Genomic DNA, 27,951 nt, shown 5'->3' with positions numbered 1-27,951 from the left:
ACAATTTAGTTTCTCAGCTCTCCAGTATGCCAATCATCTCAATGGAGTGAGCATCTCCGACAGAAAGAGGAGGAAAGTTTCCTTTGTGTAACAGAGGTAAAAGTTGCTCCATACTTCAGACAATTCCCACCCAGCAGATCCAGACCATTCCAACAGAAGTGGACGGTTCCTCATGTCCCCACAACACTGACCAGCTGCAAACACTACTCAGGGTAGTGATGCTCCAGTCATCTCCCATCTCATGTAGCCCCAGGCCCTTCAGGAATTCTGCATGTGAGACCTCTGCAGAAGAGCCCAGATCCCACAGGACCAGGCTGCCTGGAAAGGTGCAACCATGCAGCACCTCAGCACACCCCAGTGATGCTCAGGGCTCCCCGAGTGCCCACGACTCTGGGGACAGGGTGGCCAAGCCCCCTCCACGTCCCCATCCCCCTGACACCCCACACTCCACACCAGCTCAGCCTTCCAGGACAGAGCCCTGGGGACATCCCACACCTGAGGCCAGTGGCAGCTCCCTCATGGGAGGACCAGGGTGACACAGGAATGGTGAGGGGCAGGTGTTGATCTCTGGGGCTCAGCACCCTCATGGCCGGTGCTCTCCTCAGTGGGGACCCGAGGGTGCCACGCACACACGAGCGCCTCTGGCCCCCGCCTGCATCCCCATCCCCATCCCCATCCATCCCCATCCCCTCCCGGGCAGTGCGGGGGGACCAGCCCAGAGCCACGACAAAGGGAAGCGCCGTCGGCAGAGCCGCTCAGCGCGGTCTCCATTTCCAAATGAATATCGACAGCGCTAATTACAGGCCGCCATGCAGACAGCTTATTAGCTTGTCACAAAAAGACGGTATTGAACCCGGAGCCCGCAGTATTCACGGAGCGCAGCAAGACGCTCCCCAGACAGCACAGCGAACCAGGCAGGCGAACAACCTCCAGCAAAACTAATTACTTCCTGATTGTCTACGGCCACCCACTGGGTATAATAGTATAGACTAAATTTGGCATATACATAACTAAGCACTCGGCACCAATTTGGTGTACAATAATCATCCTCTGTGTTGCATAATTAAAATCTGATCACTTGGAATAATTATTTCATATTCCCAGTATCGGGTGAAGATTGCATAATGTGGCAGAAGTGTGAGCCTGGCGGTGGAATGATCCACTTCCAGAGGCGCAAGCCCCCAGGGAAGGCCATCCTGGCTCCAGCTGCCTCCGCTGTGGCCATGGCCCTGTGGCCAAGGGGCTGTGTGGCCTCAGGCTTGGTCAGCATCGGCTGTGGAAGAGCTGCAATCCCCCATCCCTGCTCTCCGCAGCAGGAGCACACAGGCCCCGCTGGGGCAGGACGGTAGCCGGCAGGACAGGCTGTCCCAGTGTCCCCACGCAAGCACTCTCCCCATTGACCTTTCCAGCCTGGCTGCTGCCCCGCTGCCCGCCCGGCCGGGATGCTCATCGCCCGACTCCATTGTGCTCGTACATCTGCTAAAGGCATTTGGAAAGACACAGCAATAAAAAATAAAAATCAAGTGGAACGTGTGTGTCTAATCCATTAACTTCCTCCGGCGGCTCCCCAGGGACGCGGCGAGGAGCAGAAAGAATACGTGGATATTGCACGCGCCCTGGCACCTTGTCCCCGGGCCAGCCCTGCCGCTGGCCGCTGCCACGGGCTCATAAATCACTGCGGGCGACAGCGTTTCACAGCTCGCTTCCCAGCCAGGATATGGCCATTCCTGCTGATTACACGGCCGGCGCGCGGGGGAAGCTGCATCTCCCACTTCCAGGAAGGGAGGATCCGCAAGGAAAAAGCATTGATAAAAAGAAGAACGAAATCAGCTTTGTTCACGTTGCGAATCTCCCATTGTTCCTGCTGCGGCCGTCAGCCCTCGCTGGAGAAAGTATTTCCTCAGCGATAAATCTCCTGGGCTCCTTGCAGCCCTCGCCTTGGCACCAGATTCTCCTCAGCTTATTTTGAAAGAAAAAGCACTTTTGGCTACAGGCCCCCTGTGGGGTGCACTGGGCAATTCATGGTGTGAGTTTGGGGGTGAGGGACAGCCCTGGGGCAGGGGACAGTGGCCTGGTGCCCATCCCAGGGGTCTCTGGCCTGTGTCCCCAGTCAGGGCCACCCCAGGGGACACACACTCCCACTCCCAAAAGCTCCACTCCCTTTCCACAGCACCCGGCACGAGCCGGGGAAAGTGAGTCTGACCGGGGCCACGCTAATCCCAGTGCTGAAACGTGGAGCTGGCAGTGGCCAAGCACTTGGAATACAGGAGTCAGGCTGACAGTTGTACAAGAAAAATAGATCAAGTTTCCAAGAAAATAGAGCCGAGTTGATCTGATTTTCATCAGCATCTTCAGCTGCCTTTCGGGAAGCCCCAGCCTGCTCCTCATTCCTCCTCTCCGCTTTACAAACCACTTAATTCCTTGTTGCTTTGGAAACCCTCACAAAGACCCTCTGCATCCCCCAAAATAACGAGCAACAGATGCTGCTTTGACCTCAGCAACTTCCTGGAAACATACATTTGTCAAAATAAAAATAAAAAGATTAATGTGAGGAAGGCTTTTAAATTATAAGGAAACAGCAGACAGAGCCTGGGCTCGCACGCCGAGCCCGCGGCCTGTGGAGAGACCCGGGAATGGGCAGGGACAGGCTGTGGGACCAGGGTCCCTGTGCCCCAGGGGCTTGGGGACCCAGAAGGGCAGGGTCTGGCAGTGCTGCCCACAGCCAGGGACACCAGCAGCAGGCTCAGTTCTTCTCCTTCCCTCATTTCTTGGTTTACAGAAGCAACTTGCCTCTTCTACAGAGCCTTAAAGCCCTTTGCCCATCCTGCAGGGGAGGAGATGGGCACATGACGGGTCACCAGGAAATTCTGTGTTAAGAGCACTTGGACACCAGTGGGTTTCACCCTCCCACTCCAGCTGCAGCCACCTGGCACATCCCAGGGACAGAGTTCATGTACAGGCACAAGCACTTCCCAACAGCACCTGAGATGCCCAAGGGCTACTGGCAGGACTTGTGACAGCCACACTGGTGTATGACACAGCCTGACCCACAGCACAACCCATCCCACCAAAACCCAGTACCCACAGCACTCACCAGAGCTGCAGGCAGGGAGGCTCCACGTGCTCCACACAAGGGAAGGCCCTTTTCCCTCCCAGCTTTATGGAATCAGCCAAAAACGAGCTGCTGGGAAGGGCCTCCTTCTCCTTGGCCTGGTGGGAGGTGGGCTGGGGATTTGTGCACCCGGGGGGGGAGGGCCATGGGCACATTGGGCATTCCCGTGCCCATCCCCATCCAGGGGGTGGCAGTGGGGAGAGTACCCAAAAAAAGACTTTCCATCATGTTAATGAGGGACAAGAAAATGCCGGTGAGCTCGTTGGTGCTGGCAGGTGCATGTGGGCACTGCCAGCTCCCAGCAGAGGTGCCAGGGTCCTGCTGTGCCAAGGGATAATGGGAGCCGTGCTGGACCATGGGCACTGTCAGCCCTGCTGGCAGCACAGGCTGAGGACAGAGGCTGAGCCCCAGCTGCCTCCAGCTCCCACACTGCCCACCCCGAGGCTCTGCCCTGCAGGTTCCAGCTGGCAGCACCTCTGCACTGCCAGGAGCCTGGAGTTAGTCCGAAACTGGGAAAGGGAGCTCATGTGCTGAGCTCCAGGGAGGACAAGAGCCATTAGAGGGGCACACAGGAAATAATTGCTGCTTTGTACAGAGCATCATACAGGCTCCTGTGCGCTCCAGGGGAACTGCAGCACCAGGGGCACGCTGCCAGTGTGGCATCACCTGCCAGCCTGGCATCACCTGCCAGCCTGGCATCGCCTGTGGCATGGCTGCAGTCCCCAAGGGACTGGACAAATGCCACAGCTCCTTGTGCAGGCACAGCAGGTCCCACCTTCACACTCTGTCCATGGGGCCACCACACCTGCACCACAGTCACCCCAGGTGTCTGTGCTCTGCCTGGGGACACTTGGTGGCTCGCCCCAGCTCACAGCCCCAGCAATGAGTGCTGTGCATACAGGGGCTGCCAGAGGGCTCGGAGCAGCCCTGCCCTGGCCCCGCACCACCGGGATTCCAGACCCACCAGTTTCCTCTGCCCTTTCCACTGAACCAACCCGTGGAAAGTTTTATAAACTTGAGGAAATGCAAGTCAAAGCAGAAGGAGCCCAAAGCTGAGCTGAAGTGTGACCTCAGCAACCTCCCCTTTGTCCAGCCCGGGACCTCACTGTCATCTGTCAGCATTTGCTGGATCTCCTCCTTCGGGGACGCTCCAGGCCCTTCCGCAGGAGCGGGGCCTCTCCGCAGCCCTGCTCCTCTAATGACTCCGTTATCTCTTGTTATCTCTGTCACTTCCATCTCTGCTTCCCTCCACTGTCAGAGCGGTGATGCCCCCCCCAGCCTGGCAGTCCCAAAGGAGCAGCATCCCAGCCCACACTTCCCAAACCCCTCATGGATGGGTTCATCCTGCTGCTCTGGGCAGTGGAATGGGGCTGACCCCATGCTTGGTGGGCCAGTGGCTGGGATGAAGGTTTGATAGAGCAGCTCAAGCAGCACTACAGGTCACAGCTGAGCAGCACTCTATGGACGCTACTCCCATCCCATCCCACACCATCCCATTCCTGCTCCAGACGTGATGGAAGGGAGGTAGAACCTGGCAGAACAGGGCCCAGGGGAAGATGGAGCACAGTTTGCTGTCTGAAGCATGAACCTGCCTGGCTGATGAGAGGGCACTGACAGGCAGGGAGGGTTTGGTGCAAAGGAAGGAAATGGAAGAATTAAATCCACAGAACTTCCCTGCTTTTGTTCTCTCTCCCGCCCCCGCTCTTCTCCTTGGCCGCTTGCTCTTCTTGCTGGATGTGTATGGCTTGATACTACCCAAGCAAGCTGGAAACAGGGTATATCAGCTGAAAGCAATTTACTTTGAAATCCAGCTGCCAGATTTTCCTTCATTTGTTTACTTTTAAATGCTTTTTTAAAAGCCAAAGTACACAAGGCAGCCAAATTGCTGACATGTGTGCCGGGCCGGTACCCCGCAAATGCTGCATTCTTTCATGTCCTCCTGGGCTCAAATCCACTCATGTTTATTTAAAATATGTAGAACACTTCAGCACTATTAAGGACCATGTTTTATAGTAAATGGAAAAAGATTTCCTCGCAGGCCAAGGGGAGAGGAAAAGAATCACTTCAATTCAGTTTTGTTCCGACAGCACTTTGCCTGCCCACCAGGGCCCAGCCACCCACAGCCCAGCGATGGGCTCGGCCCAGTGCCAGGACCCGGGAGCTTGGGCTGCTCCAGGTGCTCTGGAAACACTGCAGACAGGTGGATGGACACAGAGCTCCAGCAGGGCTTGTGGGGCTCAGCCTCTCTTCCCCCAGATCCACAGGGCAGGTGGCCTGTGGCGGCAGAAAGAAACACCAAGATGGGGCTTGAAGTCCCCAAGGTTCTCCACAGCTCCAGAGCCCAGGTTTAACACAAGATTTCACCTGTGAACGTGGATGTGAAAACTACAGGTGAGACACCAACCTGTGTGAGCCCAGCTACAGCCCCAGTGCAAAAAAGGAGAGGAAATAGCAGTGACCAGGCAGGAACAGCCTGGCAGGGACACCGAGAGGGAGCAGACTCGGTCCCAGCAGAGAATGAGACACCACAGACTTACTGCAGATGACAAGGAATTACACACCCTCTCAAAAGTAGGATACAGATGAAAATGTAAAATACACATGAAAATAGAAAATACGTGTTTTAAGGTCAACAACAGCTAAAAGGGAAGTAGATATTCAAATTCAGAGTTCTAAAGTGCATTGCTAATGTGGGTATTTTGTGATGGAATGAGGATGGAAGGGGCATTTCCAGCTACTGCTGCCTTTCCTCAAATCACCCATCTGTGGTTGACACAAGCTGAACTCTGTGGGGTAACGTAAGGATGCGCTTCAGAAAGGGAAAATGTCAATAAACAGCAGATAAATCCTGCAGGCCTTTGTTGCTGCTCAAGCTGAAACAAACACAGAAAGGCAACACAGAGAAAGGAGCAAGGAAGTGACATAATTTTAATCAAATTATCTGCTACCAAAACCAAAGATGGACAATGGCTCTGTGAACACGTTAATGTGCCTCTGACAGACCCTCCTGAAAGAAAAACACTGCTGATGTAGCCAGAATTGCTCTGGTTTGTGTCCTAGCAAAAAGCGCAAGAAAGCAGAAACCTCCAGTTATTAATTTCTGATGATTTAGAGCACAGCACCTTCATAGTTTTATTGTAATTAGCCAGACTAGTAAATCTTCAAAAGGATTCCTCCAGTGGAGTCCCAGACTCCGATTATGTCATGGCTGAGCACAACCTCCCACAACTGGTTTCACTCATGGTTACAGAAACAAAGGCTTTGAGCAAGCGGTGATGGAGAGCAGAGAGGGGTGTGCAAGGGCTGGATGCTACCCCTGTTCTGGGGACTGTCTCTGCTGTTACCTCCTCTCCTGGTCCTCGGCTCCCTGCACACAGCCATTCCCAGCAGAAGGCGGGGTGCTGCCACTGTGATCTCTGACAGGCAGGAGCAGATCAGAACTGGGAAATACCCCTCCAGGAGTGCTGAGAGAGACATTTGTCCTCTTCCACCCCTCAGTGAGGTCTCCAGCTGCCTCTCTGATCACAGAGCTGGGTGCCCACAGAGGGCAGAGGCTCCAGGGCAGGTGACAGGCACTTCTCTGCCCCCCCATGCCCTGTGACCTGGCTCCTGCTGCTCTGGGCAAGGAGAACAGCACTGGGCTGTGGCTGTGCCTGCCCTGCCCAGGCAGAGCTTCCCCAAGACTCCTCTAAGGCACTTCACAAGGACAAAGATGGTAAACAAGCAGAGAGCTGTGTTGGGTGGAACCACCCCATTGCAGAGGAGCCAGGGCAGAGAGGGAAGTGACAGTGCCCCAAGGCCACACAATGAGATAGTGACAGGCAGGAAAGGGAAGCTGGGTTGCCTGTCCCCCTGTGCAGGGCTGTACCCTCCAGTCCCCACTGTTCCTGCTCTGCTCTGTCCCCTCTGAAACACCGGTCTAAGAGACAGAAAACAAACACATGAAAGCCTGTAAAAATAAAGAGCCCAGTAACTGGTAGTAAAGACTCCAGCAGCTGTAGGGAGCCAAAAGCTTCTTGGAGGGGGCTGGATGGAAGTCGAGCTTCCCTCCCTGCTTGTATTGTATTTCTTTCCTCTGCCAAAATGTGCTTCTCGAGCCTTGGGCAGAGCTCTCGGCGGCTGACCCTCACCTTCCTCTGTCTAGCCTGGAGCTCAGGCTGGCCACGAGCGCCTGGGGCCACGCCAGGGGCCGGGCAGAGCCTCCCCTGTGCGCACACGGCCGGGTCAGCCCCGCTGCTGCCCGAGAGCCACAGCCCCGAGGCCACACCTGAGCACCCAGACACACGCTGGGCCCAGGGAGCAGCGCAGGGAGCCGAGGGGCAGAGCCCGGACAGAGCCCGGGATGGGCAGGGAGGGGCGGCGGGGAGGGAGGGCTGCACTGATCCCACATCAGGGGTTCCATCCATCCCTTTTCTCCCAAAGCTGAGGGAGGGCTGCACTGATCCCACATTCAGGGGCTCCATCCAGCCCTTTTCTCCCAAAGCTGGGTCAGGCTCTGTCTCGGCACAGCTGCACACGGGAGGCAGTGAGAACAAAGCAGAGGTCAGACAGGGCTCTAACCAAAGGGGTAATTCTGGCTCCATTAAAATCCTCGCTCCTGTTTGCATGGAAGCAGAAGGCTGTGCTACTACTTATAAAGAGCTGAACCACCCTCAGGCTGACTCATAGCCCTTAACAGAGCTGCCATGCTGATTTTACAAATATTAGAGCAATGCCTCAGATTCAGGGTTTTGTGTGGTTTAACCTATCAACTCGGGAGCAGACCCATAGCTCTTTTATAGAGCTCCCCTTCCCTGTATTTTATTTCCTTTCTGGGTGCCAGAATTGGAGCCAAAGCCAAGCTTAACAAAGCAACAGGCATGGCCATTCTTCCCAGCCCTTATTTACCCTGGTGAGAAGGGAAAAATTAATTTAAATCCTATCAAAAGTGCAAAAGCTGTTTGCCATTTTCTGCTGCAGAATACAGTGTGAACCAAACACTCCCTTGAACCACCTGCACTTGCCAAGCCCAGCCAAGAGCACAGGAACTTGCAGATTGGAATCCTTTTGTTCAGGCACCAGCAACAGACAAACGTGATCTAAGATATTTCTCAGGCAGCAGCACTGGGGATATGCTTGGGATGCAAAAAAGAGCTTTTACCCCATTAAACACTCTCTTCTTTGGGCCCCTATTCCTGGATGTATGAGGTACAGCAAAACTCTTCACGTCCCAGCCTGGGACAGCCTGGAGCAGCTCTCACAGGCAGGCACAGCCTGGGCATGGGGCTCTCCTCCCTCACTGCCTGCCCTTGCCAGGCCCAGAGGAACCTGCACCGTGCCTGTGTGGGGCTTGCCAAGGCTCTAGCAGCACGTGGGAGTGGAGAAATTTGTTGAAGCAGAAACAAAGCCCAGAAATAACTCCTGCACCAGTGAGTGAGCTGTTGCTGACCTGCCTTGGGGGTCTGGGAGCCACCTGTCCTCCCGCATCTGCTTCTGCTTGCAGTGCTGATTTACTGCTTTAAAGCCAAATTCACACCACGGACTATTTGCTTCTAGTTTGCTGTGCTGTGTTTTCTCAGAGCTCCTCCCTTTGCCAGAGTACTCTTTGCACCACACTCAGCCACGCAGAAGATGCCTTAGATTCAGATCAAGTCCCCAGGTAGGAGGGCTCACATGAAAAACCAGAAAATTATTTACAGAGTTATTAACATTAGTTAGACCATTTGGTGAGGCCAAGTCTGTTCCTAACAAAGAAAAATAATGTGATTTCATACAAAGGTAAATATTGCAACTATTTTGCTCCCATCCTTGCCTGTCCCACTCATTTCACACCAGCCCCACAGGTGCAGAGCCACCCTGCACTCTGCAGCACCAGGGTCATCTCCTTTCTGGATTCAGAGAAGGAATTACAATGTACACTGTGACTTCCCAGCCACCTCCATCTACTTCAACTCTACCTTAACTTCTTGAAACCACACCAAATGTGACTGAGGCAACAGTTTTCAAATAATTTTTCTTCCTCTTCTCTCCTCATACTCAAGAGTTTGTTTTTTTTGTAGGAAAAATCAAGTTGAGACAACGTGAATTTTATAGCAAAGACAAAAGATCTAATCAAGTTTCTGTATTTAAGTAGCCTCAGGATTTTCACGATGGCAGAATCTTCACAGAGATGCCCAAAATCAGCCTAATGCAGCCACAAGAGGGAGTCTGAAATCTGTTACTGCCCAGATGGATTCTGGCTTCTCAACTCTTCAGTACAAGAGCACACAGAGAGCTTCAAAAGGATTGTACAGTCCTGAATTGAGCAGAACCATTTGAAACCAGGGCATCTCCAACTGCCAGATGTTTTGGAGAGAGACATTCTCAGAAATGTGCTGTTGTACTACTGCCATGCAAGTCTGCTGCACCAGAAATGCACAGTCCCACCTTAGTGAGATTTGATATTATGCTCAGATTTTACTCTTCCCACCCACAGTCTGAAAGAATGGAGCAGGTTCTGTCGAATCTGACCCGCAGTGGAACAAGCTACAACACTGGCTTTGCATTCTGTTAATTTAACGTGTGATTAGAAACTCTGGCAAAGCTGAGATCCCACAGCACAACAAGTAACACTTCTCACAGGGCCAGGGAAATATCTCTGTTGAATCTGTGTCCGCTCTCCATCTGCCAAAAAATTGTCAAGACACATTCCTCAAAAATACTTTTATGGTCTTTACTGAATCTCGACATCCACTTGTTCTAGTTTCCATTACAGCTCCAAAGGGGCATCCAGGTTTGGGTAAAGCCACAGGACTTTTGAGCAGAAATAGCTGCCTCCAGGCACTGTCCAAAGCACCATGAAAAGCCTCTGGTAACACTTTTCCAGAGGTTTAGCCAAGAGATAAAGACAAGAAACAATTATCACAGAGAGGTTAATGAAGGAAATGCTCAGAGTACAGCCGAATTCTACTTGAGTTTATCATTTCATTGTCCTCCTCTGCTGATCTCTTTTGTACTTTCACCTGCCCACTCCTGCTTCAAACTGAAGAGGGAACCTAGGCCAGCAGACAGTTAATTCTGACATTTTAAACCATGATCAGTGTATCATTACTGGATCCCACAGCTCTGACCCAGGAGGCTGTATATTCAGCTGTCAAGAAACAGAAAATAATCTTAAACCTTTGAGGCTCAGCATAAATCAAAATCACTTTATTTTTTGCTTACAGTACTGGCCAACTTAAGGGTGGGGCTCCTATCAGCCTGTTGAAAAAACCTGCCCTTCTACTTATGAATGTCTTTCTTTTCAGAAGCAATCTAATAGGAAAAAAATACTCTTTAATTGTGATTAGGGGCTGACTACTGGAATGCCCATGCCTGTTAATTCCAAAGCAGATGTTCAGCAGTGCAATATGCTGACAATAGTAAGTTATTAACAGAACATGGTAAAATCTAAAAACTCCTGGTAACTGTTGGAGTGGTCAGCAAAGATCTGATGTGATACGTGTTAACATCCCAGAACAATTCATCCTCCCCTCAGCCAAACCTCACTGCACTCACTCAGCTGAACACAATTAGACCCCAAGCTTGTCCTAATTTCAGTCTCTGCAGAGAAGGGTTCTCTTTCTTCAGCAAGAAAGACGTGGCTGCCCCGACATGGTGGCAGTGATGGGCAAGGAGAAACTGCAAAGGTGCAGCACCAGCTCACAGATTTAGGCAAGGACAGCTAAGACAGCCTGGTATGTACATTAAAATTCAAACACAGCACCTGCCTTGAGTTTCAGTCAATGCACCCCAGCACAAAGTAGCAAGAACCCAGAAGGCACACAGTGCACAAGCTGTTTTTAGAGAAATGTTATACAATTTTCCCTCTAGCTCCATGGATCAGAAACACATGCTGCAGCTATAGAACCATTACAGTTTAATCCCACCTCAAACAAGGAGATGATAAATCTTCAGATCCTACTACCAGCAGGCTACTCAAGGAGCAGAGCATGGTTCCACTCTTTGCCATGGCTCAGGTGAGACAATCTCACCCAGAGCAAGTTAAACTGCATATTGCTTTGGAAAAACAAGTTCATTGGATTTTTTCTGACCTTGATAAAAAGGCTTTTGCTATTGGATGGAGGCAAATGAAAGACTAGATCCAACTCCCATGAAAAATGTGACTTTCAGATATTGCAGAAAAGATAAATTTATAAAAGCTCACTAACTCCTCCATCAAAAAGAACACCACAAGAAAAATTGGGAAGGATTTGCCCCAAATCCTTTAAGTCAGGGCCTTGAGACAGAATAGAACCTGCTTTCCTACCCTGCTTAATGGGGCACAAGATCCTTTAGGAGAAATTTTTTCCTGAAAGGTGTTGAAAATTTAATATGATTTTTCTGATAATGTGGCTTGTGTTCCCCCAGTAGAACAGTCCAAAAAGTGGAAGTCCCTAACCAAAGCTGTATGAGCAGCTGGGAAGCACAACAGGGATCTTCATGGCAGAAACAGCATTGCCCCCATACCTAGCAAATGCCAGATTCCACTAACCCCTTGCTCCAAGACAGATTTTAGGTTAAACCTCTACAGGAGCCCCTTGGAAAGAAAGCACAATTATCAGTTGCAAGACTAAGGGAAGACATTAATGACTTGTTTGTTCCCAGAGTTTCCTTGATCCATGAGGCAATGTTCTCAGTACGTAAATCAAGACTCACACCAGTCTGTGATTGATGGGCCAGCAGTCAAAGACTGGAACTGCGTTTGCACACATCCCAGACAATCCTGGTAATCATGATCAACCCGCTGACGTTACTGGTGCCCAGAGGGTCCCCAGGGCTGTGTGACTGCAGAGAGCTCTGGGCAAAACAGGGAAATGCATTGTTCTCGTTGCTATGAGTTTAAAGAAGTCTGCTCAGCCATGTAATGGTTTTGGGCTCTTTAATTATTAGTAATACCCAGCACACGCCACACAATTTACACGTGCAAGTGCCACATCTCTGCACTTGAGTCACAGCACAGCCTGCCCACTTCACCAGGACCAGAAAAAGAGCCTGCTGCCAAGGGGAGAGGGCTTCAGTTCCCCTTCTGTGGGTGGGTTTGGCTGTGGTCTGGGCCTAGAGTGATAAGCATTCTCAGGCAGAGGACGGTCTGTCTTCACCTTTGTAACCTGGAAAGAAATGCAAAGAAGTGATACAAGTTCTCACAGCATTCAATAGCCAGGTTGAGTCAGAACTTCAAGGAAGAACTACCAAGAAGAACCAAACAATAGTAAGGACACATTGTTCAGCTGATGAGAGCTCCTCAATACTTCTAAGAAAAGGGAAGGGAGGGGTGTTTCATCACAACTACAGAATAGCTCCACGTGAGCATGAGCTTCATTCCTGAAGGAAAAGCCTCTACCAGGAAAAGCAAAAAGCAAGAATTTCACTAAGAAAAGCACAAGTCTTCTGGAAAAGCAACCCTGGAAAATGCTGCCAGTCTTGACTTCTACTATCCCACAAACTTCCAGCGCCGAGCTCACGAAACACCATCAGATGCTGGAGACCTGCTCGGGACAAAACGCTCACAAAGGGAGGAGAGCAGGAGCTGCCTGTGTGCCCCGAGGGGTAAGGAGTTACCTTGGAGAGGTCTCCCAGGTCAGGCCTGACCCAGCCCAGCTTGTCGAGCACGCAGGAGTCGAAGGCTGCCTGCTGCTTGCGGCAGCGGCGCAGCTCCTGCTGGCTGCTGTAGTCGATGCACGTCCAGTAGGCCGTGAAGGGCTCGGCGCAGTGCGTCCGGATGCTCCTGGGGACACCACAGCACAGACCCCTCAGCACCACCACCCAGGCTCCTCTCATCCCAACCTCAGCTCGGGGCCAAGTGGGTTCTGCAGCTTTCAGTTCTCAGGAACAGCTAAACCTTCGCTCAAGTCAGTATATGGTACAGGTACCTGTGAAATTTCCATCGCTGCAGCTACAATTAATGACAGCAATGACTCCACTGGTATCTGGAGGTTATTTTTGTTGGGTGGATGCTCACAGCTCCTCCACAGGATGTGGTGAACACCACAACGGGACATCCTTGTTTTGCCAAATAATTTAGTTATATGGTGCTCTAATACTTCCAAATAATTTTGTGTCTAAAGCTCAAAAAGCCATGCTCAGAGCAGAGGTTTCAGCTGCTGCAATGGAGGTGGATATGCCTTGAGGTAATTAAATTATGTTCTGTACAAACAGTACTGGCACGTGCCTTGGAGCTATGTGTTTGGTCAGGAGAGGCAGGTGGTGCACCTGCTCAAGCTTTCTCAGCAGTCACCTGTGGGACAGGGAGGACAGACAATGCAATGCTCAGGTTGGTTTTTGGAGTTCATCACAGAGCTGCAAGGTGCAGCAGCCTCACACCACTGCCCTGAGTTCCCAACAAAAACCCAGGCCACTTGCTCTGGAACAAAGGCAAAAGAGCTTCAAGTGATAGGATTAATCCATGTAGAAATAAGCAAGACAAAACACATGGCCTCTGTTCCCAGGAGTTAAAGTTTAAAAAGAATGTATAAAAGTTTTGAAGGCGGTGATGGCAGCAGCATTTTTAATTAAAATAATAGAATTACAGAATAGTTTGGGTTGGCAGGAATCTTAAAGTTCATCTCATTCCACTCCCTGCCATGGGCAGGGGACACCTTCCACTATGCCAGGCCACTCCAAGCTCCATCCAAGCTGGCTTTGGACACTTCCAGGGATGGAGCAGCCACAGCTTCTCTGGGCAACATGTACCAGGGCCTCACCATCCTCACAGGGCAAGATTCCTTCCTAATACCTGATCTTAACCTGCCTTCTGCCAGTGTGAATCCACCCCCCTTGTTCTATCACATTGTCACAAGTCCCTCTCCAGCTCTCCTGTAGCCCCTGCTGGCACTCAAAGTTGCACTGAGGTGACCCCGGAGCCTTCTCTTCCCCAGGCCGAAGAGCTCTCCCGGCCTGTCCCCACAGCAGAGGCGCTCCGCTGGAACGAGCGACCGCCAGCGCTCGAATGACACTGCCGGGCACGGCCCGGAGCTCCGTCACCTCCAGGCCCGTGGGGCTGCGGCGGCGCCTCCCGGCCGGGGGCCGCTCACCTGAAGAAGTCGATGGCGCACTGGTTCACCTGCCGGCCCTCCCTCAGGCACTTGCGCGGGTCCTTCTCCTCCCAGCGGCACAGCATGAACTCCTTGTTGGGCCGGTCGCACTGCGAGCCGTAGTGGTGCGCCGCGGCCTTCAGCACGGCCGAGCTCACCGCCACCTGCGGCGGGACACAGCGGCCGTGAGGGCGGGCAGGGAAGGCAGGGCAGGGCGGGGAAGGTCCCGCCGGCCCTCACGCACTCACCTCCTGCACATCGAGCTCCTCGAGCGGGGGCACCCGCAGCACCCCGGGCATGGCGGCTCTCCTTGAGCGCCCTCAGCGCCCGCCCCGCACCGCGCACGCGCGCCCGCGAGGGGCGGAGCCGGGCCCGGGGCGGGGCGGGAGTTGCCATGGCGACCGGGACGCGCCGTGGGGGCCGCCATGGAGCTGGTGGGGGATCGGTACCTGGGGGGAGTCATGCGCGGCAGGTGGGGCCGGGCACAACGGGGGGCACCGGGGGACACGGGGACACCGGGAAGGGGCACGGGGGATGCGGGGGGCTGGTGGAAGCGGGGGGTCTGGGAAGGGGCGTGGGGGAGCACGGGGAGACGTGGGAGCGGGGGTCCGACAGGGAGGGCAGGGGTGTACTGGGAGGGCAGGGGAGTCGCAGGCATTGCAGATGGGCCATGGGAACAAGGGGGGAGTCACAGGGGGCTGGTGGGACCGGGGGGCGCGGGGTTGCCACTGTCCGCCCCCGCCATCTCTTCCAGGATGGAAGGATTCGGCTACTACACGCTGCCGATGGGCACCGAGTACCGGGGCTCGCTGTGGGACGGGATGTTCCACGGGCAGGGCGAGCTGCGGCGCCCCACGGGCGGCGCGTACCGGGCGCTCTGGGACCGCGGGCTGCCCACGCAGGTACGGCCGGGGGGCTGCACCCCGAGGGGCCTCCCCTGGCAGAGGCCGGGGGTGAAACACGCGGATTTCCGAGCCAAGGCGGTGTTTGACCCCTCGGGGTGGGTCGGGGGAGGCTGCTGGCACCGCAGACGGGATTCCCGACGAAAGGCGAGCGGAGCCGCGCTGGCTCTGCTGGGGCTCTGCCGGTGCGACCTGGCCTTGGTTCCGTCCATCCATCATGTTTATTAACTCTGCACTCAAACGTGTTTTGCAGGGGAAATACACTTTTACAGATGGTCTCGAATTCGAGGTGGAAAAATGGCTTTACTGCGACGGCTACGACAGAAGATTCTATACAGAAATCAGCTCTGGTTTTAAACCACCAGGTACTAAATTGCATTTGCAATCCTGAGAGTCTGGAAGGAATTAAACTAACAACTTTGCTTAAGAAAGATTAATTCAGCTACATGAGTAACATGGAGCAGAAATGCTCTGGCTAATTTCATGCAAGCCTGAGATGCTGCCAGGAGAATGTGGACAGCACCTTCCACCAGCACAGCCTGGGGTGCAGCTCTGCACCCACCCCAGTCTCCTGGGGCAGGACAGGCCTTTATCATCTGCAGCTTTTGACATCCTGATTAACCCTTTCATACCATTCCCCCTCACTGCCTCAGCAGGGTGCTTTTGACACAGACAAGTCCAGCAAAAGCAATTAGTTTGCATCCAGGGCACCAAATGAAACTTCAAGCATCTGCCCCACGTAGCTTTTTTGAAGATAACGAAACAGATGTTTGTGTTCAGTCTATGTTTTTGCTAAAGACTTCTATAATGTTATTTATTTTAGTCAAAAGGTGGGTTTATAAAGGAAAAAAGTGAGTAAAGTCTGTAATTTAATACACACAATACATAGAATATTTTAGTGATGACATGGAGTTGTGTGAAGCCAGCGATTCTCTCCTGGCCCCATTTTGGATTTTAGAGTTGGACTTGTAATGTTAACTTGGTGGGCTGAATCACAGGGCTGTGAATGAGGAAATCACAGTGATTGTTTTTTATCACACAATCTTTGTGTGTGCATTTTTCCATTTTCATTTTCCCCATCTGCACAATTGATGAAATGTTTTACAAAATTTATTGTGAGGTAACTCTGTTATTTTTATAGCAAACACCATGGAGATGTATATTAGTTATCTTGATCAAAGGCATAAATTAAAAAAAAAATCAAACCTTGTTTTTCCCCTTCAGGCATTGCTCAGCTTACAAATCTGGATCCTCCCAAAATAATCCCAAAAGGTTGTTATGACTGTGGTGATGGATTCTATAACCCCAAAACCAGAATAGTTGTTGACTACAAGCGCAAGTTTCTGAGAAATGCAGGTATGATTTAACTTCTTCTGCCAGGTAAACTAAGAAGGGTTTATTACATCTTCTAGGCTGCCTGATTAAAGCCAAAATATAAACAACTCCATGACTTGGTTCTATTATCACTGAGCTAAAATATCTTTAACTTATTTATTTTATCGGTGATTTATGTATCCCCAGAGCTGTACAAATCATATTTTGCAAAATTACAATGAAGTATTCCCAAGCATATATGAATAAATATGTTTTATACCATTTGGTATGTTAATCTCAGAAAAATCTTCAGTCTCTCCTGTTATGATCTCAAGCAAGGGAGTGGTTGTGAGGGGCACATCACTGATCCTGAAAGCTGAAAAGCTCCATGTTGTCAAGCAGCGCAGTGCTTAAGCATGTGCTTATCTCTACATGCTGGAATTATTAAAATGAGTCTGGGTCTTACCTTCCTGAAAGGAAACCTTCACCTTGGAGAACCGTGTTTGGAGTAGAGTGTGGCAAGTACACGGATAGGTCCTCAAATTAATAAACCTTGGGGAAAATGAGTTCTTACCAACCAAAAGAGAAACTTTTCAAATTAAAAGCCACAGAAGATCCCCAAACAGTTGACACTGGGATAACTAAAAGAATGTAATCTGACCTGAAAAAAGCCCTACTTTGTGTTCTGGCTATTTAATCTTTGTGTTTATCACCTTTTCAGTGCAGAGGGTTTTAAAATGAAACTGATTTCTGAAAACAGCCACCCACTATGCTTTTTCTTTTTTTTTCCTCAAATGTCCAAATTGCAAAACCTCTTTTTTTTTTTCCTAGAAAACAGAACATTTCATTTTCAGTGTGCTACAGTTTAACAGTTTTGTTGCTTGGAAACTCCATTTTTCAGCAAATTTACTATTTGTTGTAAAAAAATTCTGCTCCGCTCTACTTTCAAGAGCTTTTGTGAGTGTGCACTGTGATATTGGAGGAGGGAAGTGGGGAGGGGTTAAATGAATTGGAGATACCATCTGCTATAAAATATACCCTGTGATACATGGCCTGTTTTATAAACGTTGAATAAAAACTGATCTAGATTATTACAAATGGCATTGATCCAAAATACTGGAATGCAGTGGGCCTACTGATGAGAAAGATAAGCAACATGCTTTCCAAAAACACAGGAACCTACACAGATTAGTACAGGAGGGAACGCCTTGGAATTCAATTTATTGTTTTTTAATCTGTTCTTTGAACTCATTGTCCTTTATGACATTTATCTCAAGCCCTACAAATTATACCAATCAATACTGGCCCGGCGGCGCAGCGTGCGGCCTGCCAGAGCGCTGGAGATGGGCTTGGTGTGGCCCTTCCAGCCAGGCCTGCACACAAAGTTCAAGTTGTTGATGTGAGGGTGAAGAAGGAATGTGTCATGTAGGCCAGACCCTTCCTCTCAAGAGCATGAACACAATTGAAAAGCCCGGCACTTGTTCAACATCAGAGGAACTCCTGCCGCCCCAGGAGAGATGATTCAGGGCACAAGGCCACTGAAGCAAAGAGAAAAGAAAAAATTTAAAAAAAACCCCAGCTGTAAGCAGAAGAAACTGAGGAAGAGGCTGAGATGACAGGGAACAGATCCAGAATTACTCCATTATAGGTTGGGCAGGAAAGAGCAGGAAAACCTCCAGGCTTCCAGCCAAGTCTTGAAAGCATCAAAAGCAGATGGTAGGAAGCATTCAGGAAGTTCTTACAACAGCTTGACAGGTTTACCAAAATGACACTATCTGCCTCAGCCCTGGCAGCAGGCTTCAGAACACTCCAGTGCTCACCTTTCACCCTGGCCCTATTCTGAAGCCATTGCTAATTGTTCCTGGGCTGTTTGTGGCAGAGAGTGAGGGATCCCTGAGCCTGGCACGGCCCTGGCCCAGCCTGGCCCAGCCAGGTACAGCTCCAGAGCAGGGCAGAGCATTCCCCTGGAAACTCCTGAGCCTGGCACGGCCTGGCACAGCCAGGAACAGCTCCAGAGCAGGGCAGAGCAGCCCCTGGCAGCTCCTGAGCTCGCTGGCAGCTCTGCTCTGTGGACATGAGAGGATGGGGAGCCCCAGGGAGGCTCCTGAGGAGCCTGGCCAGCCCTGCCCTCCCCAGCTCCAAGTTCTGATCCTCATTTGCTCGCAGAGCTCTCGCTGCTGGAGCAGCAAAGGCCCATCCTGAAAACATCAGCAGGCCCAGGGAATGAAATGACAGCAGCAGCTTTGTTATAGTTTTTATCTAGCAAGCTTTTCCAAATTCTCATTACAGCCTCGCAGTTATTACTCCGTCCCTAAACCTCTGTTTCCTTGGGGATGCTCAAATTTCTCCTGGTTCTCCATGTGTTCTCCAAGCTTTTCTTCTTGCCAGTATTGCGAAGTACGCGAAATTGAGCACATAAATAAGAATGGGAAGGCTCATTTGTAAGAAGATACCTTGTTTATTTTTAATAGATACTGGGACCAGGCTCCTGTTTCACCAGGAGTATTCCTCTTGGTTTTTTTTTTCCCAGAAATAGGACTCCTGGCACCTTTGTAACAGAGTTTGGTCAATAGAAAGATCGGAAGATTTCCCAGTTTTTCAGTGAAAAGTAGAAACTACAAGACATTCTTTTTAATGCAAAGCAGAGAGGTACAAGAAGAGCTGTGACAGTCAGATTTTAGGCCCTCTGAATATCAGAAAAGTTTCTGATATTTCATGAGTTTCAAAGAGAAAATACCATCAAAACCAGGGAATTTTTTATACTGAGATGGAAAAGATCTCAGCAGATTGCCTGGGTCACCTGTCTTGATGAAAAGCAAAGATATTTCTGATGAAAATTGCCTTGTTTCTCCTGTGGTTTTCACAGGGATGGGTTAAATAATATAAAACATGCTTTTCCTCATTCTAATATGAGAATATTTGTTCTACTATTTTCATATTTCTTCTTCAGGTTTAATTAGTATGGTGCATAGGGGAGCTTCCTGTAGTGCAGTCAGTATTACCTGAAATATATTTGTACCTCTTCCTATAAATCAAGAGCAGAAAGGCACAAAATCTGCCTTTTCACTCAGAGCTCAGGCAGGGAACTGAATTAAGAGCAGGATTAGGCCTAGACGACCAGGACAAGTGTCTTATTAGGAGGGGGTTTGGTGTTGCTGCAGTCCCAAGCCAGCCAGCAATCAGCATTTCTACAAGGCTGAAAGTCTCGTGAAAAGCAGCAGGAAAAATCCTGCTGCTTCAGGAATCATTATGAGCTGAAAAGGTCAAGATTCAAGAACATTATTTTCGTGTAGTTTAGAGAAGTCTGGGGTTAGAATGTCTGAGGTGGTAAGGCTGGCCCAACTCCCCAGGCAAGGGGGCAAAGCCATTTTAATTCTAAACCTTATTAATCACAGACTTACAGTTTCCTCATGTTGTTACCTTGGGATGGAGAACTAATGCTTGGTCTGAAAGAACTGAGAGGCACAAATATTTTGGACAGTCAGCAATGATGTGTTCAACCATTTCAGGTTTATCCAAATACACAAATCCATGAGAGAAATCTCTACATTTGGACTTTTTTCCCCTCACAACTCAGATCTGACTTGCACCAAGTGCTTTTTGGGAAATCTAGACTTTGACTTGTCTGAAAAATGCAGTTGAGAAACAGCCATAACCACTCAATAATCGCTCAGGGTAATATTTCTATACCTACCCTCATGTACCCCAAATACATGCAGATGTTTGCGTGCTCTTTCTCAGAAACTACTGGAGAATTGGGTGTGGGATGAGGACCTGGCAATTTTTCAGGCCTGGAGTATTTCTGGAAAAAAGACAGCAAATTTAACTTTGAGTCAACTGCAGTGCAGGAGAAAAGATTGACTGCGCTGAGGGATCATGCACGGAGCTTTATTCCCTGTTCTTCTTTGAAATTGCCCGTTCTGATGATGGAGGGAGGGGATGAACAGCCTGATTCCAGGCTAGTCCCCCAGTCATTGCCTAAGAATGTAGAGTTGTTTTGGCAGATGCCCTGAACAAGGAGAGGAAAGCCCCAGCAGTACACATACAGAGGGAATATAGTATTTTTGTTCGAGTGAATTTAGCTTCCCATAGATTTAAATGTCTACTTATAAGGCAGGACCATTTAATCTTTTGTACATTTGTTTCTTTTTTATTTGACTTAAGATACTGAATTTAGATGAGGTTTAGTTCCTACATATTGAAACTCTTAAAAGCTCTTCAAATAATTGTTCTTTGGATACTTGTTAGGCTAAAGAAATCAGTTTTGATCGGCAGTAAAAGTTCATGCTATTTTAAGTGCAATGCTATAGCTATTTTCTGTTGTATATTTAATCATTTTGAATTATATGTCATGTAAAAGATTTTAGCTCTGGGGCATTTGCCAGATGGCTGATTCTGCATTTCACACAACAAAAGAAATAATGTTTGTGTAAAGCTCTTAAAAATAGTTGGTAATCAGTATATTCTACAACGAATAGGATCCAGACCTGTTTGGAAAAAAACCCCAGCTTTTGCAGAAATTAATTTAGAGGATTTGGTCTCTACCTCTGGGCTCTGAACAAAACAAATTGTGTCTATTGTTTGCTGATTTTGTAACATTTAACAAGTTAACTGGATTGTAAATTTTACTCATTTTTATGTTAAATGCCGTTTATTGCAATCCATTGATCTTTTTCTCTTTACTTTGGCTGACAAACTTATTTCTGAAAGCAGGGTTGTAAAGCAGAGAGCTAATGCTGCTCTCCCTTTACACAAGCAGAGCATATGAATGTGAGTAGCCCTTTGCTTTTCTTTCAACAGCTGCAGTGCTTGTCCTTTTTACTGCTAGTTCCTCCTTCTGGCCTCTTTGATTCATATTCCTCCAAAATACCACTGCAAAAAATATTTTCTCTCTCTGCCATGGCATTCAGCTTCTTCTCTTTGCCCACAAGGCTCTACAGAGCTACCTACAAATTCACCCTCAAATTCACCTTCTGGTCTTGTCTCCTCATCTCCCACATACCTTTTTGCCTTGGATCTAGTTCCAGGACATGGGTTTTTAGCCACTTTCATACAATTTCAGTTTTCTGATACTTGCTTTCCAGACTCTGTGGTAGCCAAAAGCTTTGGAAAATATTACATCCAGAAGCAGCTCAGAAATTGTATTAAAACTCTTTGATCTGGATCTTCAAAGTGTCACTTATCTACCTCTTCCTATTTTTTTTAGTTAGATAGCTTTTGTTCCAATGTCAGAGCTCTGGATCTAAATAATCCCCAACACTTAACAAATAAATTAATTGAAGAGCCAGATCTCAGCAGGAGGAGAGGCAGAACCCTGGCAAGTGTCACAGTGGGACTGAGTGGGCAAGGCAAATGGCTGAGCAGTGAAGATGGCAGAGAGAAAGTGAGTCCACTTCATTTCAGATGACACTCCCAGACTCCTAGGAGAAGTTGAGGGGGTTTTCTTATCCTATTTTTTTCCTTACTCTACCCTAACACTTTTTAAAATGTTAGGCCAATTTTCCTACCCATCACATGCTCTTTTTCTATCTTTTTATATAGAAATGTGTGAAGATAAAGCACATTTTGGATGCCATTGCAAAATTCCTATATATCTCTTTCACAGTGTCAAAGCCTGCTCAGGTGACAGACAGAGATATTGGAGACTTCTCATCTGAGTAACCAAGAACATTTTTAGATTAAATTTGGCTTACATGTTTTAATCTGAAACATCCTCCATTCAGCAAAATAGATTATGAACCAACATAATTTATATTCCAGGCTCTAGCCAGCAGTGATAATATTAACATTTCCATCATGGTGGAAGTTACTACAGTAATTTCAGTAGCTATAGCTTTTGCAGATATATTGTTCCTTCTGGTTTCCTGGCCTTATCTTTTTTGAAAATTGTGGAAGTTTCAGTTCCAAAGAGTGGCATGCCAAGAATAACACCTTTGTTTGGGTGCTAACCATCCCATTGTGAATCCATTAAATAGGTTACACACAACCTTATAGGCACTTACATTCAATATACAGCTCATGTGAAAACAACTTTTACAAGAGATGGAAAGTTCATTTGGGGGCCATTTTGGAATGACAGTAATTAAAAGAGAATGAAAGGGTGAGAATTTGTGGGTGGAAGCAAAGGTTAATTGCAAATATATTTTCCATTTTCTTGCCAGCCTTGATTTTGGTGGGGTCAGGTGCAGTAAGGAAAGGGGTGCTAGGGACTCAGAGGGGGCAGTGGAAATGGAAGGGGTGTGCCAGGCAGAGCCCATGGCTGAGATGCTATCACAGCTCACTGTGATTGTGCAGTGGAAGAACATGATGAACTGCTCTGCGGGTGCTGGGAGGAGTCAGGGATGTGAAAGAATTCCGTGATATTGTTGTTTACAATGGGCTGCGTGTGCTTGGCCCTCTGCAAGCGTGGAGTAAGCTCAGCTGCTGCTGGAGGATGGTGTGCTGTAAACACAGACCATCCCAACACACCCCTCAGACCGTGGGCAGCTCTGGGCAGGGCTGGGCTCGGCTGTGCCAGGGCTCCCAGGGCTCCCAGTCCTGGTGGTGGCACATGCCAGGGACACCAATTTCCCTCCTGGGCTCTCACAGAGCTCACACAGGGGTGACCCCCACTCACATCAGGTCCCAACTTGCCCTTGGGCAGGGGAGGGAGCCATGGATCCGAATTTGAGAGTGCATAGCCTCTGAGACATCAGGAACACATACAGCTGCCAAGACCTAACACAGGCAAGGTGAACAATGTCATTTTTCCCCTGTTCAAACCACTGGGGATTCTAATTTTAGCAAACTTCTAGGTGTTTTCCTGGGAAAGCAATAGTTAAGAGAAGCCTCCATGGCAATACTGCCAGTGCTCTCAGTCTCAGCTCTGTGCCATGGCAGGCACCTAAGCATGCAGAGTCCTCAGAAGCCTCTCACAGCTGAGGTTTCCATAAGCAACCCAGAAACATGATAGTTAAAAGCAAATAATTCTAAACTTTGCAATATGCATTTAATATAGCAAGATTAAACTTACCTAAATTACAGTGTGTTCTCATGTCATCCCTTGGAAGCACCCTGAAGCAAGGCCACCCTGAATTTTCAGCTGTTTCTAATCCCAGCTGAGAGATAAATCTGGAATGTGGTATTTGGGGAAATCTCTTCTGCCACTACTTTTAGCCTGAACATTGGAAAGGAGGCAAGTGGTTTCATTTTGCAGAGAGCAGAAATCCACTGATTTACATGGGCTGCACTTTGAGCTCGCTGTGGAATACACCTAACAGTGACTGTGACACCTGTTTGGACTTTGCCAGCACTTGGAACTTCCCCTAAAGCCCCGAAAACAAGGCAGAAACTTGCCAGGCAGTATTTGGAGAGAAGAACCAATTTTGAAATGGGCTGCTCAGAGGAACCCATTACACCCTCAGCTTTGGCTGGGTCTTGTTCACCGAAAGAGGCTCCCCAGAGTGACCTGTTGGGTGTGGGGACAGTGAGATCAGGACAGTTCCCCCCTGCTTCATCACCTTTTGTGGGCTGATGCTGTTTCTGGGGACCGGTTGTGCAGGTGGCTCCCTGTGCCTCTGCCTGCTCAATGAAAGCAGCCTGAATTAATCACCAAAATGACAGAGAACTGTCCCAGTGAGGGCTGGCTGAGGAGCTCACCCACAATATTCAAGATATATTTAGTGGGTGCTAGAAACTGATCTCATTTTTGATTGAGACACAAGGAAATAATTCAAGAGCTCATCCATTACAATCTTTTGCTGTTTCAGTTTCCAGATTCCAATAATATGTCATTATAATAATGATATTTCATTGACTTTGGAAGAAATAAAATGGGTAACATTTGCTAACTGCACAGGGATACACCAGATTGCAGTGAAATGCTCAGACAAAGCTTTTTCCCTTTACCTTCAAACACCACCATGGTTAGTCCTCTTTCAGCAAAGTCTGTTCCATCACTGTTTATTCTACTGAGGAAAATCTAAAAAATGGATAAACTTTTAAAGATAAATACACTGACACAAAATTCAGCACACCACACGAAGAACCCCATTCTACCTAATTGTGCACAGGGTGATAATTTAGCACTGATTAAAGAGTTTGTATTTTTTTCAAATCTTTTTTAAAAGGAAAATTACTTCTGAAGGTGAAGATGTGCTTAGACAATCATATTAACATATTCAAACAATTGTAATTTGCAAAATAGTAATTACAACTCACTATCTGATAGCATTAATCAAACTTCAAGGTTTAATTCCATTTTAAATATTGATGAAATGTGATTCTCCAATCTAACCCTGGTGTTGCAGGGTTATGGAAGCAGCCAGTGGCAGAAAAAGAGGAACGTGTAGTTAACAAGCAGCTGCCACAAAGAAGGATCGGCATCTGTGATTTAAATTGTTAGCTGCACAGTCAGGTAGAGTGTAAAAAGGGTAGTCAAGAGGCTGTTAAGTCCATTGCTGCCAATTACTAACAATCAGGGAGGAGCTTTAAGACTTGTTCAGTACAATAAACCCAGTTTGTCTTGTTTCAGGGGTTACTACTGAAGAGGTTGCAGCTGCACTGATTCAAATAGCCCTAAAACTACAGTAATTATCAACCAGTCTTCTTTAGTGTAGCAAAAGTATGTTTTACCATAGCTTAACTCTTTACATTCTAATATTTCCCTGCCTCCTCTCCCATAGCCAGCCCTGGAGCCATTCTCATCCCTGGGCTGTGGTTGTTCTTCCTAGCCTGGAGCAATTCTTTCATTTCCCCTTACCTAGACTGAGGAGCAGTTGTACATCACACTGAGCTGGATGGCAGTGCTAGGGATTCACTTCATGTTGAGTCATCCCACCCATTTTTCCTTTTCAGGCACAAAGTTGAAATTCACATCTCTCGTTCAGTTTTTACATCTGGTTAAACTCCATGCAGGTTAAGCAGGGCTTATGAACACATATTTAATTTGCACAAGACATTTTGGAGTCAGTCTGGCAGGGCCAAGATCCTTGGAGTGACTTGTCCTGGTGCTTTCCTAGAAGCCCAGGAAATCCCAGAGTGCAGAACGAGACAATCTGGGCAAACCAGGGGTATGCTGGAAACCTGTGAAGCCAAGTTAGCATCTGCCTTTTTTTGTGCTTAAACCCTTGATGCTCAGCTGAGTGAGAGCTGTCAAGGGCTCAGTCAGACTCAGGCTGGTTATTTCCAGCACTCAGGGGAGCCAGGTGTGCCCAGCTGCCAGCCAGGCATGGTGATGCACAGCATCTCTAAGTTTTCTTATTCCTTCACCATGACAGAAAGAGACAAAAGTTTCCTGTACATGCAATTATTACAGGCTCAGTTAAACTATCTTTTTTTTAGTTAAGGCAATTCCAGCTAAAGCCAGGGAGCCACACAGAGTGGACAATATCTGTCACAGGCAAGGCTCACGTGATCCCATCTCCAACACCTCGTGCATAGAACAAAAGCCAGCACATTGATTATGGCTTGGATGTTGTTTTTAAGAAAGCTGAAGGACCACATTTGCATTCCTGTTGCAGCCCTCGGTGGAATCTGCCTGTGAGAATTGCATGGTCTTTAAGCAAGATTCTGTGCTCATGTTTTTAATTTCCCTTTTAGCATATTTTTTTCAGCATCTATTTTCACCTACTTTACACCCAAATTAGAAATGTGCCATTAACAGGATATTTTGTTATGGATCTGTGGATCTCTAAGGAATAAAAAAAATCAGTGAAACACAGAAAGAGCTGAACGTAGCTATTTCATCCAAATGATGACTATTTTGCAGTCATTAAAGCAAGCACCTTGGCACCATTCCTGCCTGCACCAGGGTGCCAGCAGAGCTGGGTGTGAGCAGCACCTCAGGTGTGCACCCAACTCTCAGCCAGCAACGAGAGGAAAGGGAGGGCAGCATGAAAAAAACAAAAAAGGGAAGAAAAAAAGAAAAGACAAAGCTTGATTCACAAGCCATCGCAGTCAGGATTAACCCCCAAACTTGTGCATCTGAATTTGTCACAAACCCCTCTGGAAACTTCTTAACTTAACATTTCATTCCCAGCACCTTCCTCCCCTTTGCATTTCAATGCTCCTCTATACTTTAGCATAAAGGTACAACTCCACAATCAAAAATCTCCCTGAAAAACCTGATTCCTAGAGAAGCAACATGATTCTTTCTCCATTTTGTTTGACCTGCCTAGGCAGGGTCTCAGCAGGGTGAAAAAATGGGACCGTGGTGGTGCCAGGGGTGACACCCCTCGGCTCCATCCTCCTCCCAGTCGTCTGTTCTTGTATGTAACAAGGGCTGCCACAAAACCTCAAAATTTAGATCTTTACACACATCACAAGCAGCTAATATGAATTTGTTAAGACAGTGGTAAACACAAGAAGCAGCTCGAATATATTTCATTTGTATAAAAATAAATACAGGTATTGTTGTAAGTAATACTTTGATTTTTTTTTCCCCAAGGCTTTTTGAAATTTGTTTTTCCTGGTTTAATACACAGATCTCTTTTCTCCTACACAAACACAAAGGAAAAGGCTGAAGAACAGTTTTTGGAGACAAGACAATTTAAATCCCTGAAATTAAGAAGCCACAACTTAACATTCACCAAGCTATTTTTTTGTAAATCATGCAGAAAATTACTATTCAAACTTTGCTGGTCAGTTGTTTTTTCCTACATTGTCTTTGCTTTTATTTTCTTTCCACACTGTCATTATGCTCTCAGAATAAATACGACAGACATGAATACTAACAAGGGACACAGGAGTTGGTCTAAAATATCTCCCAGCCACTACATCAGCTTATCAATACCTGCCACAACATACATCCCAGAAACAGCATGGAAAGAAAAGCCCCAAGACAAGAACCTGGGATTTTACTGACAATTTTTCTTTACCTTCACTTTTTATAAACCAACAAGCAACACAGCCAGAGTATTTTAAAAATGCCTATCTTCATTTCTGATAGCTTCAACATTTCTCCTGCGTGTTTTGCCCAAAAAGGCAAAATGTAAAATCTATGCATGTAAATCTCGTGGCTCACCCAAGCTAAGCTGATCAAACAGATGAAAATCAGTCCTTGCCACAGAGCCAGTACCTCCTGCCTTGACAAATTCCCACACAACAGCACACAATCTTTTAAACAAACACAAAAAAAAAAAAAGTGTTCTAAGATCTGCCAATGGCTAAAAAATTGATTTATTTTTCAAGGGAAAAATGGCTTGTTTGGCTGGAGCCCAGGGGTGCAAGGAGCAGTGTGACACAGGGATATTTAAGGTTCCTTTCTCTCCCTTCAGACGATGATGAGCATGAATGGATCCTTCGGACCTGCCGGAAAGCCTGGGATTTAACAGCTGAGGAGGAACCAAAACCATCACACAGCCTTTCCTAGACAATATTCCAGCAAAGCAGGTAATCTGATTCACAATAAATGCAATTTGTCCTCGTGGATTTGTCTCACCCTTTCCCTCGACAGGAATATAATCTTTCTGTCATCTTTGTCAGCTCAAAGGAAAATGGAAATAATCATTTAATCAGTCATGCTGAGCAAAAGCCAGGGCAAAAAAGCCGACTGTACTCACAATAATATTCCTGAGAGGTGTGCAGTGTAGTATGTATAAACATTATTAAGCCT

At 48.1% G+C, this 27,951-nt stretch overlaps 2 protein-coding genes across 3 annotated transcripts in view; one reads left to right on the top strand and one right to left on the bottom strand.

The window, feature by feature from the left end:
- Positions 1-11,971: 11,971 nt before the first annotated feature.
- NDUFA8 (NADH:ubiquinone oxidoreductase subunit A8) lies at positions 11,972-14,500 on the bottom strand. 2 transcript variants are annotated; one of them, XM_030961341.1, is made up of 4 exons: positions 14,391-14,500; positions 14,143-14,306; positions 12,671-12,836; positions 11,972-12,219 (listed from the first exon to the last, which is right to left on the bottom strand). In XM_030961341.1, the coding sequence occupies exons 1-4, from the start codon at positions 14,439-14,441 to the stop codon at positions 12,082-12,084; spliced, it is 519 nt and encodes a 172-aa protein (XP_030817201.1). In that variant the 5' UTR covers positions 14,442-14,500; the 3' UTR covers positions 11,972-12,081. The 2 variants fall into 2 exon arrangements, with proteins under 2 accessions (XP_030817201.1, XP_030817200.1); XM_030961340.1 differs by having other exon boundaries at positions 11,974-12,836.
- A 66-nt stretch (positions 14,501-14,566) lies between these two features.
- The window catches only part of MORN5 (MORN repeat containing 5), a 14,478-nt gene continuing 1,093 nt past the window's right edge, over positions 14,567-27,951 (top strand). The window contains exons 1-5 of the mRNA XM_030961531.1: positions 14,567-14,614; positions 14,897-15,044; positions 15,298-15,409; positions 16,269-16,400; positions 27,614-27,728. Of these exons, the coding sequence (XP_030817391.1) occupies positions 14,568-14,614; positions 14,897-15,044; positions 15,298-15,409; positions 16,269-16,400; positions 27,614-27,708 (534 nt within the window). The 5' untranslated portion in view covers position 14,567 and the 3' untranslated portion in view covers positions 27,709-27,728. The remainder of the gene's footprint in view (positions 14,615-14,896; positions 15,045-15,297; positions 15,410-16,268; positions 16,401-27,613; positions 27,729-27,951) is intronic.

The sequence above is a fragment of the Camarhynchus parvulus genome, chromosome 17 (genome assembly GCF_901933205.1).
Source record: "Camarhynchus parvulus chromosome 17, STF_HiC, whole genome shotgun sequence".
Classification (NCBI taxonomy): domain Eukaryota; kingdom Metazoa; phylum Chordata; class Aves; order Passeriformes; family Thraupidae; genus Camarhynchus; species Camarhynchus parvulus.
The sequence above is the reverse complement of the archived record's forward strand: the minus strand, read 5'-3'. Positions and strand labels throughout refer to the sequence as shown.